Source organism: Halichoeres trimaculatus, unplaced genomic scaffold, assembly GCF_033239565.1.
Source record: "Halichoeres trimaculatus isolate MK-OKI-2021-1 unplaced genomic scaffold, fHalTri1.1 fHalTri1_scaffold_14, whole genome shotgun sequence".
NCBI lineage: Eukaryota > Metazoa > Chordata > Actinopteri > Labriformes > Labridae > Halichoeres > Halichoeres trimaculatus.
In genome coordinates, this window is record NW_027437192.1 from 10926578 (window position 1) to 10943954 (window position 17377).

The 17377-nt window shown below is 43.4% G+C and overlaps 2 protein-coding genes and 1 non-coding gene across 6 annotated transcripts; 2 read left to right on the forward strand and 1 right to left on the reverse strand.

Annotated features, from left to right (window-relative positions):
- Window positions 1-573: 573 nt before the first annotated feature.
- znf687b (zinc finger protein 687b) lies at window positions 574-9694 on the forward strand. Of its 2 annotated transcripts, none has more exons than XM_074686168.1 (10): window positions 574-678; window positions 2339-4672; window positions 4818-5116; window positions 5204-5388; window positions 5566-5742; window positions 5834-5996; window positions 6284-6619; window positions 6862-6962; window positions 7116-7203; window positions 7674-9694. In XM_074686168.1, the coding sequence occupies exons 2-10, from the start codon at window positions 2353-2355 to the stop codon at window positions 8277-8279; spliced, it is 4275 nt and encodes a 1424-aa protein (XP_074542269.1). In that variant the 5' UTR covers window positions 574-678; window positions 2339-2352; the 3' UTR covers window positions 8280-9694. The 2 variants fall into 2 exon arrangements, with proteins under 2 accessions (XP_074542269.1, XP_074542271.1); XM_074686170.1 differs by having other exon boundaries at window positions 4851-5116.
- Window positions 6045-6179, forward strand: LOC141803600 (small nucleolar RNA SNORA13). Its single transcript, XR_012599588.1, has one exon. It is a non-coding gene; the product is annotated as a small nucleolar RNA SNORA13 (small nucleolar RNA).
- Window positions 9695-9789: 95 nt separating the features above from the next.
- Window positions 9790-14945, reverse strand: aqp10b (aquaporin 10b). Of its 3 annotated transcripts, none has more exons than XR_012599514.1 (7): window positions 14562-14945; window positions 13847-13973; window positions 12732-12869; window positions 12295-12413; window positions 11980-12197; window positions 11637-11896; window positions 9790-11526 (listed from the first exon to the last, which is right to left on the reverse strand). XR_012599514.1 is itself a non-coding variant. In XM_074686172.1 (7 exons), exons 1-7 carry the CDS (start codon window positions 14871-14873, stop codon window positions 11492-11494), a joined length of 1104 nt encoding a protein of 367 aa, XP_074542273.1. In that variant the 5' UTR covers window positions 14874-14945; the 3' UTR covers window positions 9790-11491. The 3 variants fall into 3 exon arrangements, 2 of the variants coding, with proteins under 2 accessions (XP_074542273.1, XP_074542272.1); XM_074686172.1 differs by having other exon boundaries at window positions 11742-11896; XM_074686171.1 differs by having other exon boundaries at window positions 9790-11896.
- Window positions 14946-17377: the final 2432 nt, after the last annotated feature.

The following is a 17377-nucleotide window of genomic DNA, read 5'->3' on the forward strand; positions in this document are numbered from 1 at the left end:
GCACTATATTTGAATTACCTTGCATGGTGTTGTAAAGCAGCCCGAACAGGCCATGTGTGATGTTTTATATGATACTGAGTTTGAAAGAAACATCCTGTACGTGTCTTTTGCAGCATCTTCCGTGAATTTTTTCCCGTGTGATCACAGTCTGATAGGATGTCTCTGATCACGCGACGGGAAGACAGCGTTTTCAGTAGTGATGGGAAATAAGGTTCTTTTTGGAGAGTCGGTTCTTTTGGCTCGACTCACTCTGAAGAGCCAACTATTTCGGCTCCCAAGAGGCTCCGTAGATTTTTTTTGCTGCTTAAATCAAGATGTTACCAAAAATACGTTTAAATTATGTGTAAAAAATACTTAAGTAAAAAAAACATACATTATATAAGAATATATTATTAATGTGGCTTATTATATACTCAACATGGAGCAGAGTGATACAAAACATAAATAAAAGTACTAAAACAAAGAACCATCTCAAATGGACATAAGATTGGCTTTATGTATTTATAGACTTTTAGGTTGCAGCTTTGACAGAAAAGAAGACAGGGAAAAAACACAGTCGGAGCCGGTTCCAGTCATTCAATTCAAAGATCAGGTTGTAGGAGCCGGAACGTTTGTGACCGACACATCACTAATTTTCAGCTGAAAACGAGCTAGGATAGTCGGGAATCGCATATCCAGGTAAACAATCAAAATACATGAAATATTAAACGTATCTCCCCATCTCAACCATCCTCCTCCGTGACATCGTCGACCCAACGATCACCGGGTCGTTCTCGCTGTCATAACAAACCTCAGCAAACCGGGCCAGGTGCCTTTTGATAGCGAACGCTAGCGCGTTAGCTCAATGACCCCTCTGGAGCTCAGCGGCCAGCTAACCAAGGAATACTGTTAGCTCAAAATAAACGGGGTTTCTACCCCAGTTAGGCTGTTTCTTAAATAGTCATTACTATAAAGTTCAGCATGCACAAAATATTAATAAAGCATGTTTTCCCATTCATAGAAAATGACTACCTATCCTGTTTCCAGGGGAGGGTTTGGATGCAGAAACGCCGTCGCTAGCTCTCAAGCTAATATTTGCTAGCTTCCCTGAAACCGTGCTAACCAGGTCTTGCTCGGGTTTTTAAAAAACAGGTGCAGGAAATGTTTAGAGCAGTTTTAACGTCTTAAATGTTATCGTTTTACAGTCATTTTCGAGTAAAATGTATTCTAATAATGTGGCTTTTGTAGACGGTGGTATAAGAGGCACAGCTAGAGATGATGGACCAAACATAGACGGATTCACATTTGTTTATAATTATGATAATATTTATGATACATTCTTGAATTGGTGCCTTTCAAAACACACTAAGTCACCTTACAAAGCAGAGCTAAAAACTGAGAGTGGTGGAGAGGTATTTTAATAAATATAACCAGACAAATTTACAGTGCATTAAACCACTTTATATGGAGGATTGGTGAATGGGAATCTCAGTGAATGTGCAAGTATAAAGAGATGTGTTTGGAGCTGGGATCTGAATAGTGTGAGAGAGTAAATGTTAAAGTCTAAGATTTGGGGGCTAAAGCACTTGGGCTCTGGACCTCTTGGTGGCCAGGTGAGCTGGAGGTGCAGTAGGATTATTGGGAGAGGAAGACCTGAGAGAGTGGGTGGGTGGGTGTGTTGATGTGCAGAAGTTCAGAAGTTCAGAGAGGTATGGAGGAGCAGAGGTTATAAATGGCCGTAAAAGTGAGGAGAAGAATCTTGAAATTGATGTGATATTTGACCGAGAGCCAGTAAAGATGCTGAATTCTGCTCCAGCTGAAGTTTACAGAGGGATTTGAGAAAGACACTAAAGGGAAGAGAATCACAGCAGTCAATGCGAGACGTTTCCAGGGTGTGAACAAGAACAGAGACCTGTTACATAGATGGAAGTATTTAGACATAGTGACTGTTGATGTGAGCTTTGAATGACAGCATGCTTTGAGGATAACACCCAGAGGGAGAGACTAAAGACTTATCCATGATCAAGGAATAAGTGTTTGACTTTAAATTTGGATTTGGTATCAATGGGAAGTGGTATTGGTAGAAGAATTTGATTGCTGTTGAGTTTGAGAAAGATGTAGGAGAACCATGTTTGTTGGTTTTATTTTTCAGCCAGAGAATAGAGCTGGGTGTCATCTGCATAGCAGTGAAACTTGTTATTAAATTAACCAACACATGGAGGAAATAGATGAATGATGAACAGGAGGGCCCCAGAACCCTGGGAATGCTGGTTGTGATTGGGAATGATTGGAATTTGGAGGTTTGGGGTTTGACGCTTCTGATTTCTGTAATTATATCTCTGACTTTGTGTTTTTGCAGGAGTTAATCCCGGTATGGGGGACATGAAGACCCCAGATTTTGATGACCTGTTGGCAGCGTTTGACATTCCTGACATAGATGCCAAAGAGGCCATCCAGTCTGCTCCAGATGAGGCAGAGGGACCCCATGGAGCAGCAGGGGCACCTTTGGGAAAACCAGACAGCGTGGTGGGATCATCCTTGAGACCACCAAGCCCTTCAGACCCCCAAGCGGACACCTCTATTGTCAGTGTGATTGTAAAAAATAAAGTGCGTTTGGAGCCTGCAGATGGAGGAGAGGGAGACGCCGACCAGGACCCTATAGATGTGATAGCAGGGGTTGATGTAGGCCCTAGACTAGGGGCATGTGCCCCAGGCATGGCTGAATCTGAGGCTCTCAATCACAATGGTTTTGGGGCGTCTGGTGCCTCAACACCTCTTCCTCTCAGCCAGACTCAGTCTAACGGGGCACCCTGGTCAATGAACACCCCTAAAGTGTCCACAGAAGCAGCAGGCGCTGGAGCAGGAAAGTCTCACAAGCAGGGTGGAAACATTTTCAACAGACTCAAACCGCTTGTGGCACAGGGTTCTGGAGACCCGGTGGGTCGAGCGAGGAAGATGCAGCTCTTACAACAGCAACACCAGCAGCAGCAGGACACCGGTCAAGAGAGAGCAGACGGCGTCAAAGCATCATTACCGTCATCTTCCTCTCTGTCAGCTGGGTCGTCTCCTCTGCCAGCAGGTGGGCCTGTCGGACTTGCCTCGCCTTTCTTTCCACCTTCTAAGCCTCTGCTTCCCACCCCATCCTCTGCCCTCTCATCACACCCGCTCCACTCCTCTCAACCGTTTAACGGGGCCCCCAAAAGTGGCTCTGCTGGGTTTCAGCCACAGCAGGTAGAGGAGGATGATTCAGACCCTGATTTAGGAAACCCTCTCGTGATCCAGGAGAATCCTGACTCCCCGACTTGCTCTCAGCTGAGCAGACGCTTCAAGTCTGACTCTGTCTCAACCCAGCCAACGTCCTCGACTGCATCTCACCCAAAACCTGGAGATACTCCCTCAGGGTCATCTCAGACTTCATCGACACCCCAGTCAGCCTCAACAGAGGGTCCTCTGCTGGAAGACCGACATCCAGAACACGTAATAGAGGAGAGAGACTCACCTGAGAGTCCTGAACCAGAAATGCCAAAATCAACTACTCAAGCTGCTGCTAAGAGGTGCTCCAGCCCTGCTGTGGCCTCCACTCCCCCGCCTTCTGAACTACGGGAGCCCAAAGAGGAAGAGGAAGAGATGGAAGTTGGAAATGGGATCGAGAGGGTTGACAGAAAAACTGACAAGGGAGAAAACGCCAGAGCAAGTGAGGACAAAGAGGTAGATGATGGAAAGCCAAAACCTGTATCTGATGTTGGAGAAGCAGGTGTAGCTGCCCCGGCTGCTACTGGAGCTCCATCTCGACCCTTAAAAGTCAGAATTAAAACAATAAAAACCTCTACAGGTGGAATCACCAGAACTGTCACAAGGGTAGCGCCTAAAAACGGTGCTGCTGGGAAAGGTTTGGACTCTAAATCTCAAACTGGAGAGCGTAAGGTGATCGGGAATAAGGCCCAAAAACCGGACTCCTCGTCTGGTCTGACATCCTCTCAGAAAGTAAGTGCTCTGAATGCTCTACCTGTGTCCACGCTCGCAGCCAGCAGTGTTATGCTAGCTGCTGCTACAAAAGTCCAAAACAAAATGGCAGCATCAGACAAAGCTAAGGTTTCTGCTACTGCTGTTAGCATCACTAAGTCTGCTGCACTGCCTGCAACTCCAGCTGTGGCCTCCTCTCCTAAGTTCTCAGTAGCTGCTGGAGGGATCAGTGTGCGCACAGCCACGAACAAGACAGCTAACGGAGGCAGCAGCACCATCATAGGAGGCGCTCTGCAGTCTAACAAACCAGCCTCCATCGTCAACAGCACAGGCGCTGTCATTTCTCGCAGTCAGTCCAGCCTGGTGGAGGCTTTCAACAAAATCCTGAACAGTAAAAACCTTCTGCCGAGCTACAAACCGGACCTCTCGGCGCCTCCTCCGCCTGAGTGGGGCCTCCCGTTACCGGCTACAGGCTACCGCTGCCTGGAGTGCGGGGATGCTTTCGCTCTGGAGCGCAGCCTTGCCCGACACTACGACAGACGATCGCTGCGCATCGAGGTGACCTGCAACCACTGTGCTAAGAGGCTGGCCTTTTTCAACAAGTGCAGCCTGCTGCTTCATGCACGGGAGCATAAGGAGCGTGGGCTGGTCATGCAGTGCTCACACCTGGTCATGAGGCCTGTGACTGTGGAGCAGATGATTGGACAGCAGGATATTACACCTATTGGTGGTAAGTGGGAAACAGCTGATCATAAGTGTTGTAGTGGATTATTTTAAAAAAGTGATGCATGACTTTTTTACTCTGCCATCATTCATTCATAAACCATCTCCTTGACCACGTCCCATTTTTTTCCGTTCCCACCTTTGCTGACCAGGCCTCCTCTCCTCTTCGTCCTCCTCTCCTCCAGTCTCCTCTCCCTCCACCACCACAGGAGCCTCTGGCGCCTCTGCCAGCTCCAGCCCCATGAAGGACGCTTCAGCTCCAGCTTCTTCAGCTCAGCCCCGACCGGTCCGTCGGGCTCCTCAGGGCCCCCAAGCTCTGATGCCTCTGCCCTGCAAGAAGGCCGAGGGGCTGCAGTACAACAACTTCAAATGTCAAGAGTGCCAAACGCAGTTCAACAGCAAAGCTGAGCTGGTCACTCACTTTCAGCAGATCAGAGCTGCTCCCAACTCTGTGAGTTTGTGTTTCTGTCATGCAGCTGTAGCTTGATGTTGTGAAAATTCAGGAGGTCTCTGATCCTAATCTTTTCTTGGCTTTCAGACATGTACACAGTGCTCGCCTCCAATGATGCTGCCCAACTCATGTGCCGTGTCCGCCCATCAGAGGATACATAAACACAGAGCGCCTCATGTCTGTCCAGAGTGTGGTGGGACTGCTCGGCAGGCCAGCTTCCAGACCCACCTGGAGGAGGCCTGTCTGCATTTTGCAAGGCGTATTGGATACAGGTGTGGAGCCCTGGACAATTTTCACTCAATTACCTTCAAAAAATCTTTTAGCTCTGATCCAAAATGGTTTTCATTTTTAATTTATGGTAGAACATCACAGAAACAGACACAAAGATTGATACAAGATTTACTTTCACATTATCACCACTTATCAAAGTGTATTACGATCTCCCTAAGGTGCTCGAGCTGCCAGGTCGTGTTTGGAGGTTTGAACTCTATCAAGTCCCACATTCAGACTGCTCACTGCGAGGTCTTCCACAAGTGCCCCAGCTGCCCCATGGCCTTCAAGTCCTCCCCCAGCGCGCAGAGCCACATCAGCACCCAACACCCGACGCTAACCGGAGGACAGGCCAAGTACGAGTCTAATTTAACCTCAGATGGTTATAAAGATGGTTGGGAACAGACTCTGAATTTGATTTTTCTATTTGTGCTTCTCTTTTTGCAGAATGATCTACAAGTGTGTAATGTGTGATACAGTTTTTACCCAGAAGCCCCTGCTGTACATGCACTTCGACACTCATTTAGCCAAACAGAAAGTGCATGTGTTTAAATGTCCTGACTGCACCAAGCTCTACGCCCAGAAAGGATCCATGATGGAGCACATTAAGGTTCATGTTATTGTATTTCAGAGTTTATAGGTCATAGATTCCAAACGTGGCCTTTATGTGTTGCCCATTCATTGATTTTATGGTGAATGTGGTGTCAGCAAAGGCGTACAACAAACTCTTGTATCGGCCTTAGCAAGGTTCCTCATCAGTGACCTTGTCCTAAGTTCTATACCAAGTACACATCTTTTATAGTTTAGGATCTTTTTATTGAAGTCATTTGTATGTTTTCCAGTTGTATTGTTGAGTTTTTACTAAAAGTAAGCTTGACTGTCTGTTTCCCCTCCCAGACCGCTCACAGAGGACCATCTACCAAACAGAACGACTCTCAATCTGAGTCTTCCAACCCCACCTCAGCGCCCGCCAACACGTCCGGCCCCTCAGGCCTCAAATCCAAATCATCTGGAAAACCTGACAACTCAGATGGAGAGGACTGGGGCCGGGAACAGGAGGAAGAAGAAGAGGAGGAGGAAGAGGATGAGGAAGACGACGGAGACGATGACTACGAGGCTCCCGGGAGCAGCGGTCAACCTGCCGCTCAGACTGAGTGGACCTGCCCACAGTGTCAGACCACCTTCACAGACAATGACGACTACCTAAGTCACGTGAAGATGGAGCACGGCAAGGTGTGGAAAACTGGCTCAAACATGTGTTTTATCCAGTTTGTTTTGAGTCTAGTGGTTAGACTTAGGAAGGGCCCCAAAGTTTCTCAGTAGCGAATGGAAACCATTGATAAAGAAAAATGAAGAACACATGTTTGAAAGGAAGGCTGTTGTTAATTTCTGGTCTGTTCTGCTGCACAGTGACTAAGACTTAATATCTATTAATCTAATCTCTGTCCTACTGTGTGTTTGTGTGAACTCCAAAGTTCCCCTGTCGTATTTGTGGAGGCACTTTCAGCACGTCTTCCAGCCTGAGACGTCACGAGCGAGTCATTCACGAGGGCAACAAAAGAGTCTTCCATTGCCAGTGAGTCCGTTTTGGATTTAAAGTTCTACCTTGGTCCAAAATACTTCTTTTAAACATCAAAGAGATTTATATCAAGCATTTGAAAGTTCACCATATGAAACACAAAAGTTCAGCATAGTGTAATTTCTATCATACTGTGTTTTTATTTTCCAGATATTGCACAGAAGGTAAGCGCACTTTTGGCAGTCGCTTCTTATTGGACAAACACATCCGCCTCCATCACAGAACCACAGACGGACAGGTGAGACTGGACACTTCTCTTTAACAGACATTAATTTAAGTTTTGTTCCAACTACTGCTTTACATGTTCCTAAGTTTGACTTTTAAACTCAGTGTGCATCCTAAACAAAGATAGACTTGTGATTTTGGGCTCTTTGCACTGTTTTCCCACAATGCACTGCTCAAAAGAAACACAAAGCATGAGTATTGTTAGTGAAGAAATGGTGGTGGTGTGTACTACTGCAAAACCAAAGACGTTAATTCTAACTCTCTCTACATGTTTATACCTGAATGCATGTGTTTCTTTTATTTTTCAATGTTTGTCTATTTTTGTGTGTTTTTTTAATTTTGTGTGTGCTGGCTGTGTACATTTACAGAGGTTGTATTTCTTGTTCGGATAGCAGAATTATTATCCCTCTAACATTCATCCTCTTTCTTGCCTCATACAAACTACAAATATTGAGTTTCCTCTTCCCTCATTTATGTCCTCAGGGTCCTCCAATGACCAGGAAGCGTGCTGCCACAGGAGACGGGCCAGGCAGCTCCTCAGAACAGGAAGGGGAGGTCGGACCTTCTGTAGGCCGAGGAGGAGCTGAGGAGGAAAACGCTGCAGAGGACGGTGAGGAGGGGGCAGGTCCTGCTAAGAGAACCAGGGCATCCAACGCTTCGACATCGTTAGCACCAAACGAGCTGGAGGAGGAGGACAACATATTCCGCTGCGTCCCCTGTGGCTTCACCACTGAGGACGGGATAGAATTTCAGCGCCACATCCCCCAGCACAGAGCCGACACCGCCTCTTTCCAGTGCCTGCAGTGTGGCGTCTGCTTCGCCTCCGCCGGCTCTCTAGGCAGGCACCGCTTTATCACTCACCGTGTTCGGGATACGCAGAGTGAGGCAGAGCGCAGTAACCCCCGCACCCACGGCTCTCCCGACGGTTCGCCTGCCGGATCCCCTCAGGCGCTGGGCGAGGACGCAGACGGGAACCTGAGCTGCAGGGTGTGCGGACGTCGTTTCGACAAGGCCTCGGACCTCAACACCCACTTCAGGACCCATGGCATGGCCTTCCTCACCTCACACAAGACGGACAAGCCTCAGTAGAGAGGAAGGGGCGGGTCCTCTGAGACTGACGGGTCGAGGCTGTAGAATATGAATGTTTATCCTGAGATGAAACACAGCTGCTCCCTGTGCAGTTTTTTAGCCACCATAAACAGTTTTACTCAACTTAACGCACCTTTTCTGTGCAATTGTTATCGCATGTTTGATCATGTTACAGAACTGTGATAGACTCCCTGAGTGGCAAGGCTCTGAAACGCCCCCCTGCAGAGTAAAGCATTTATATATCAGCCATACTGTGTCTAAAGCATCTTGTGCTCTCATTTCAGTCACTGCACTGCCTGCAGCCACCTGCCTGTTTATCATGTAACACTCTAAAAACACACACCTCCCACTGTACCCCTGACAGCTGTAGGGCTGATATTTTTCTACTTCACCTCATTCTCCACATTCATACTTGTTTGCCTCAAACCCATACTAGTTTTTCCAGCACGAGGTCAGTTTTAACAGCACATCCTTTTAAAACTGGCCTCCCACTAAGATCTGGAGAGCATGAAGGGGAGTGTTTAGAGAACCCGACACTGATTTTTATGTTGCTATAATATTTATTTATACAAAACACGTCACTGCTGTTGGTGTTTGTGTGATAAAATGGCGCAACGTACCTGCAACAGAGACATGAGATGAGAATCTCTGAAGGTGGATCAGTAGGAGATGAGGTTACTGGAGGTGTGTAACCTGTGTTGTGTGAATAATGTGTGATGTTGTTAATCGTTAAGCTAGAAGAAGAAGAAGAAGAGAGGTCAGGCTTCCTGCCAGTAGTAAATGTGTACGAGTTTTGCCTTGTAAATACATATAATGACACTAAAAGAAAGCGTTCTGGTTTTAGTAACTTGCTATGATAATGTGAATACGTAAAGTATTTGTACTTGTACTGTTCCCCCTTTTTTTTCAAGCAATTCGAAGTCTAAAAGAAAAAAGATCCCCCCACAGAGGTAGCTATACATTGTAATTACAGAGCAGAGTGTGGGGTTGTGTTGTCTTAATGTGTATGAATACAAAATGTTTATCTCTTTTAAATGGTTCTTTTTTATCAACAGAATCAGTGCTTGCTGTTCTCACATTTCTTTTATATGTTTCAGAAGCAGCCTCCATGGTCACGTGATGGAGGCCAATGAGTGGATTTATTTTGTTTGTATCTTTTATATGTCATGATATCATATTTATATAGCTCAATAGTGAAAATTACATGTCATTTTCTTTTCCATGGTTGTGGTCTGCTTGCTGAAATGCCATACACTTTTGTGCTGTTTCGAAATAAATGTGTAAAAGAGACCTTTGACTCATGCTGCAGGGACAGTCTCTGTTTATTCATTAGACTGCTGTCAATTACGCCTCTTCTGCGTTTACCAAAATAACATGTTATGCATAAAACTGTCAACAGCATTACAGGTCTGTATTAACCATGGAGTTATGATGTTTTGGCAACATTTGACTGAACAGACTTCATGGGACTTTATCATATTTACATTTCAATTAGCACATAATCCCTTAAGTACAAAAGAATTGATAACCAGGCAGCCATCTTTGCACAGCCATGTTTTTACAATAAGCACAGAACAACTAGAATATTCATGTAGCCCATTTATATTTTGATAAGATGTGGTCTGAAATACACCAGTTTGATATTGAAGCCCATTTTGGCCAGTGAAAAAAATACTATCTTATAAAAAAACTTCTTTTTTCATTCCACTTGAAGAAAAACCTAGATTTAAGATATGTCAAAAGCAGGGGCGGCGTCATGGGTGGGCCTCAAAGGTTCCAGGCCCCACCCACTTTCTGATAGGCCCACCTCAAACTTTTCAAACAATTCTTCCTTTGCCTTTTAAAAAGGAAAAAAGAGGATTATTAATTTTTTTTGTCACTTTACATTGATTTCGTGAATGTTAGATGCCCTGTCTTCATAAAATGAGCCAAGTTTGGCAATTCCAATCAATCACTTTGTAACCTGTTGGTAATAAATGTATGGATCATTTAGTCTTATGTTATACTGGTAGGACTAGAAAAGGATTTTGGAAGATTGTAGATTTTTGTCGATAGCCTATAATAGCCTACATCGAAAGTTGAGGTTGGGAACCCTTTAGGTGCGTTAAGCAGTGGTTTTCAAAGTCGGGCAGCCAGGGGGCCCCAGGAGGGCCTTAGAAAATTTGAGAGAAGAAAAAAAATAGGATCTTATGCTAATTATTTGAGGCTCTACCCCTGTCTAACTACTTAGATACATGTAAGAAAGGAGTACCCCACCTTGGCTGACAGAGCCCTAAAAATGCCTTCTCCCTTTAGCAACAACCTACTTGTGTGAGTCTGGCTTTTGGTTGTTAATCATTTACTATTCTAAACAAATATAATAAATATTTAAAAGTGAATGAAAGTTTTTAAAAAAAACGTTATCAAAGTTAAAAATTAGTCACGTATTTTGAAACATTATCTATTGGTTTTTAAAGGGGGTCCATCCAGAAGCAAATGCTGTTTGGTGGCCTTGGTATTATAAAGTCGTAGGTGTTTCAGTGTAATGTGTGTCCTCGTTAACTGGTGACACTAGACAAGAAGTTCGGCTCAAGTCGACTGTTAGCATAACTCCGCATAACTCCTGGCATAACAAGCTGGTCTGTAACTGTCTTAATCCCGTCAGAACTCGATAGAAGTTGACTTCGAAGCATCGTATCATTTCTGACAACCTACCACGGATCAACCAGACATTTTTATAGTGTGTAGAGTTTTAATTAAGTGTCTAAAGAATGCTAACTCTTCTGAAAATATCATGTCCAGCTTTAATTTGACGATCTATGTGCGCGCGCTTAAACCGCCAAACCAACCGCTCCCTTCGTTTCCTGGTTTAACTCGGTATGTAATTGTTCTAATATTTATTCATCAACACCTAAGACAATGCCATAAACTCTGTAAGGTTTTTTTGAACTACCTGAAAATATTGGATGAACTCATATGACAAGTTAGAGGATCAATGAAGTAATCAGAATCTTTCCACCATAAACAAAGGCCTGAAGTACTGAAGGAGAATGACAGATGAAACTACGATCTATCCTGTCAGGACCATAAATGTCTAAATGTTTCAGTTCAAAATGCTGTTTTATTTACGTTCTGTTTTTCTTTTTAAGTAGACAGGATGAAGAAAATGTATGTGCTGTAGGTGTAAGAGGAAAGGTCAAGGGATTCCCAAAGTCAGGTCTCTCTTGCTTGGCCTATAAAAATACTTCCATAGCAATCCATCCTGCAGCTGAAGACGAGAGTGTCAGAGATTAGATATGCTTTCGGTAAAGTTGCACCAATTATGCTACATACAAACAAACAACAGAAATGTACAAAGACAGCTTAAGTTGTTTTCACCCCAAACGCGGTGTTTACTGAGTGTTGTTTGCTTTTATAACAAAGCTTATTTTGACCACTAGGTGAGTTTTCCACTGCCTGGCTCCACCCCCTCCAGCTCCACACCTGTCTTGCCCTCAGTGACCTCCTGACACGGATTCTGCAGCACAGATGAACTCTGAGGATGATGGGCCTCGATCATCAGCTCGTACATTAGGGTCCCCAGCAAGGCACCCATGCATGGAGCCACGATGGGCACCCACCACCAACCACCTCCAGCCCTGCAGAGACAGAAGTGTCACACAACCAGACTTTGTGTTAGATTTGTTTATGTAAAGCGATGGAAAAGTGTGCAGATACTTACGTGAAAACCTCCAACCCCCAGCCAGCAATGTAGGTAAACAATCGAGGTCCAAGATCCCTGGCAGGGTTGAGGGCGTAGCCGCTGTTGGAGCCCATGGAGATGCCTATAACCAGCACCACAGCACCCACCAGCACAGGCTGAACACTGTCAGGGATGGAGGTGTTCCTTTTGTCTCCGAGAGCGAGGACACACAGCAGGAGGGCAGCTGTGCCTATCACCTGGACAGACAGACAGACAGCAAAAAGTTTGAGTTCACAGAAAAAAATGATCCACAGGACCACAGATTTACTTTATCAACTATTATCATCTGGTTACCTGGTCCACAATTCCTCCCCAAACACTCAGGTAGTCGGAAGGATAGGTGCTGAAGATGCCTGCTGTGGCAGTGGGGCCGGTCACTGTCAGCTCACCTCCACTGTACGCCCTGATAGCATCTGAAAACATCCAGTCAAACATGCAAAAAAAAAGCAGCACCACACAAACATATTTTCACTTCAAAATATATTAATAAGAAATCTAAAAGCCTGGTTTAGTTAATTTACTTCAGTTTTAGTATCAACCAAGCTCAGTAATGTAGAATTTAGTTTCTACTACCTATAAAGCTTTGAATGTGAGCTTTCAAATCTTCTGATAAATATTTGGGCTTGGAGCCAAATGCAACTGATGTTGCTGCCTTTTAAAACCGCTGTTGACATGAATTATGCCTAAATGGTTAGTGAATGTCAAAATTATTTGTCAAATTGTGATCTGACCGTAGTACTGCAGAGCAACTGTTGCTGCGGCAAGAAACGCTCCAAGCATCTGGAAGAAGACGTAGAATGGCAGTTTGATCCAGGGATGTCTGCCCAAAACGCACAAACTCAGAGACACTGCCGGGTTCAGGTGGGCACCTCAAGGAGTAAAACAGGTAAGAGTCAACGTGGGAAAAGACCTGATTTTGTCCCCTGAAACTTTAACGTACGTACCTTAAGGTTTTTTGGAAAAAAAACTTTGACTGAAGAAAAATATAAAGGATGGAGTAAAGGAATTTTTCACATCTTACATAAATAAATGTCACATCTTCCTTTGCAATGAAAGAAAGTTAAATAGATAAAAAAAAGTAGAATGGGGATAAAGTATGAAAAGATGTTAATATCTTTAAAGTATTGCTTTTTTCTTTATTTTAAAACACAGGTAAGAAATAAATAGAATGTACATATTCACATAAAAGTGCATGAATACATGAGTACCAAAATGTATACAAAGCAAACATCTGCTAACATATCAAATGAAATGCAAGCTATACACATTTAAATTAACACAACACAAACATTGCGCTGCTTTAACACTATTAGATTTAGCTTACTGCCTATATCACCCACAATCAAAACAAACTACATCAGTTTCTTTGAATTAAACCTAAAGCCTTCAGGCACAATCAGCACATCCTCAATGAACACTCCTCATATGTTTTGCTTCTGTACAAAAATGATTTTTAAATTTGAATCCAGGTAAAAAGACACAAAACTATGTAAATCTCTAAGGGATCTTTAAAAAAACACGAGAAGATTTCTTTAAACACAATGACTAAATGGGCAGGTGGGTGGGTATAATGTATTTTGGGTTATGTTATTGTCTTGTATCATTGCCTATTGTGTTTTTTTTTTAATCTTTATGTTTTTCCCATGTTTGTCAGGTTACCTGGCTTTGCTTTACTAATTTTTCTGTAAATGAAATGAGTAAAACACATGAGGCTATATCTATTTATGTTAAACTTAAAAATCAATAAAAGAAATACAAAATAATAAAAACTAAAAAGTACAAAATCATATTAAAACAAAACCCTTCAAGGAAAAACTTTGCAAATAAATGTGATACTGTCTCTTACCTGACACTCCACGGGACACAAAGATCCCAAGTGTTACTCCAAGAGCAAAACCCAGATTGATTGACAGGTACTGTCCTTTCTTATCCTCAGTTGTGGTGACCTGGGCGACTGAGCCGCACCCAAAAAGCTGAAAGTACTCAAAAAAAAGATTTTTTATGAAGATAGAAATCATATGTAGGTGTGATGAAAGTTTGAGTTAAAAAAAAAAAGCAAGGATTTTTTTCAAATTTGTGTCAAAGTTTTCTGAGTCCTGGCACGGACTACCATCTGAGTAATCTTTTTTTTAATGAACATCATTTCATAAGAGCTCGCTTTATGATTTACGTTGTAAATGTTAATGACCCAGAAAGGTGAGAGACAGGTACACAGATAAAAAACACACAAACATTATCACTGTCAGACGCTCTCACTGTCACTCCGTTTCCAGCTCGTCTCTGATTTTCAGGCCAAAGTCCTCAGTTATCGATTAAGTGGAGACACAAGCTGCTTCAGAATAAGAGTTTGGTTTTGATCCTAACTCTAGTGATCAAATATGAATCTCAGAGCAGAGATGCATCATTCTGGTTGTATTATTGCATTCAGAAAGTATGCAAAAGGCCACAGTATGGTGCACACTAAGAACTGACACTGATTTCAAAAAGTTAATCTTTTGCTGCATTTGCACATTTTAATGTGTTACAAAAAAGTGCCTCAAAACACCTCAAAGATTACTCACGATCAGGACGTAAACTCCCAAACATTCAGCCAAACACTCTCTGACCAGCTGGTTTCTGATCTGACATTTCCTCAGCAGCTTCTCCATCCCGGCGTCCTCCGTTCCGTCCGGCCACGGCTGAGCTTTCAGAGCCGGTACGTTGTATTCAGGCAGATCATCTGACCCACACCACACTGCACCGTCTGCCTTGCTGTGCAGAGTTTGCCCTTTCATACTGGAGCTGTTGTCTGCGTCACACACTTTATGGCACAGCTGAGGAGGTGAGGGTGTGTGAGAGTGCTGAAGAAGAGAGTATTTCACATTGCAGGACATGTTGATGCTTAAATCTGAAGAGACACTTCACTCCACAGAGGTGTTTTGACATAAGGTGGGCTGGTCGTGTGGCTTGTGACCCCACCTGGTTGGAATTTGCTCTGATTAATGTATTCATTTGATTGGTCATCACTTTTTCTTTTCCTGTGAGCTGGCACTCCTCAGAATTATTTTTTGAAAATAAGAAAAAAAAGTGGAAAAATGCAAGAAAACTAGAAAAGTTTGTCCCCAAACCCAAGAAGGGTCGTAATTAGTTTGTTCTGGGTTATATTATTTGTATACATTTTCTCAGAATAATAAAACTGATAAGAGGTGGAAATCTTTTTGGCAGGCCTAACGTGCTCAAACATTTAAGTCCAGTCTGGGACCAGGATCATTACTGGTCACGAGAGAAGCAGATAAGTGATGGTGCTTATACTGCAGATCTATATGCTTTTAATTTGATGCACAGCGTGTATTTATCTTCTGTAAACCAGTCTTATCATTCACTATCTGTTTCCACGTAGTCAGGTTTACACATACTGATTTGAAAGCACACAGACAGTCATAATCAGTGGTTGGGTAGGATCCACCAGCTGGACCTGAACCCAGGTATCAAAATTGACCCCAAGAAGGCACCTTGCAAAATAAGCACTGAGGGTTTTCATGAGCAGTCTCATAATTGCCACATGTTGTGCATTTTTTTCTGTAACAATAGCAGACATTCTTACTTTTGTTTAAGAATTTTTTTTTTGCACATAAAGCAAAGGAACCAAAGATGCTGATCCAGGTGCTACTTAATTTGCAGGTATAATTGCATGTTTTGGCAGCGCAATGCACCCTGCTCCTCACAGCTGTCTGCCGTCTCACTCACTGAGTGGGGACAAGATGTTTTACCTGAGTGTCCTCCTCTCTATCGCACAATTGTATAGTATAGAATAGAATAGAATAGAATAGAATAGAATAGAATAGAACTTAATTGTAATTGTAACAAGTACAACGAAATTGAAGTTACAGCAGCAATTAAGAAAACAAAAGTAAGAAAGTGTATAGAAAGTGCTTAAATGGTCCATAAGAAAATAGATGCTGACAGCTTGTCCATCATTCTCCAGTTCAGCCAGCCTCCACCTCCACAGGGTCCAGGGCTGAGCTTCTTCAGTCATGCTCCATCTCTGTCTCCTAGATGTCTGCTCAAAGCAGGTGAAGCTCTTCCAATGTGGCGTTGGTGTCTGATGTTAGCTCCGTTAGCCATGTCTGTGAATAGCATGATGCTACCCTGCCCTCTGGTATTCCCTCTGTTGCGGGGTTAGCACAGCTAGCTTGTCCATTTTATTGGAGATAGATCGTACGTTCCCAATAACGATGGATGGAAGGACAGGTCCATGTCATCTCTTCTTAGCTCACACCTGAGAACCAGCACGTCGTCCAAAACTCCTTCTCCTCACCTTGTGGGAAGACATCAGGCCTTGCACCAGTTAGCATTGACATGCAACAGGCTGCTAACAGCTGAGTTCACATGTAAACAATGCAGCCATGGTTACATGTAGGATCTCAAGACTAACGCAGGAGAAAAAGTGTTAAAAATATCACTGGAGCCACAAAAAGTTTGGTGTATGATCTTATATCCTCATGTGATTGGCTTTATGGCTGCCATGCTGTCGGTCAAACCAAATTCTGCTGTGAACAGAGCTGAGAGACTGATTAAGAGCTGAGCACCCAAGGAAAAAAAATTGGGAGCCAGCTCTCACTGAATGGGAGTCTGCTCTTCTGATTCACTACAAAGCATCAAGGGGACATATTACGCAAAATCGTTTTATATGGTTTACTGACAGAAAAATGTGTCACTGGCGGGTCTACAACACCACCTAATACGAAAGAGATCCACCCACCCCCTTCATTGCCAGCCCCTCTTTCCTGAAAATCTCTCCTCAAGCTGTTTTGAAGATACAGTCTGAAGTGATATCATTTTGGGCTACACATATCTTTAGAACGAAATGATGCTAAAGTTACCATGGTAACGGAATGCTTGAGCTGCAGATTACTTCCGGAAGGGGCGGAGTAACCCTGGGATCATTTGCATATTTTGTTCCAGGTGATCAATTAAATAAATCAATTGACTTTTTAAGATTTTCAAAAGTATAATATTTCTCCTGCAAAGCTAAATCTGTCAAGCATGTCATATCACTAATTACAACAGTATGGTTTCTTAGCAGAAGAGTCCAGGTGCTGGACTAACCTGCCTGCCTGCAAAAAAAAAAAAACTGAAAAAGAGACATGGAACTGTTGAGCAGCTGACAGCTTGTCACTCTCAAAACTCCAGAAACATTTATGAGGCATTGTCGTAACATGAAATGATACAACACAGTGGTAAACATCTCCTGGTCAAAACTATTTGACACATGTTGCTGGCTTAGAAACAACAGAAGAAGCTTAAAACTTGAGGAAAATGTTCATTTTAATCATTTAAAACCTGAGAAAACTAGACATTACACAGGAGCGTAACTACACCTAAGTCAGAGTGAGCC

Coding starts and splice junctions, on each gene's coding strand:
- znf687b (XM_074686168.1), top strand. CDS start 2,353: ATGGGGGACATGAAGACCCCAGATTTTGATGACCTGTTGGCAGCGTTT. Junction 5,117..5,203: donor TCAGAGCTGCTCCCAACTCT/GTGAGTTTGTGT, acceptor CTTGGCTTTCAG/ACATGTACACAGTGCTCGCC. Junction 6,620..6,861: donor TGAAGATGGAGCACGGCAAG/GTGTGGAAAACT, acceptor TGAACTCCAAAG/TTCCCCTGTCGTATTTGTGG.
- aqp10b (XM_074686171.1), bottom strand. CDS start 14,873: ATGTCCTGCAATGTGAAATACTCTCTTCTTCAGCACTCTCACACACCC. Junction 12,870..13,846: donor TGTGTCCCGTGGAGTGTCAG/GTAAGAGACAGT, acceptor TTACTCCTTGAG/GTGCCCACCTGAACCCGGCA. Junction 11,897..11,979: donor TGGGGGTTGGAGGTTTTCAC/GTAAGTATCTGC, acceptor CTGTCTCTGCAG/GGCTGGAGGTGGTTGGTGGT.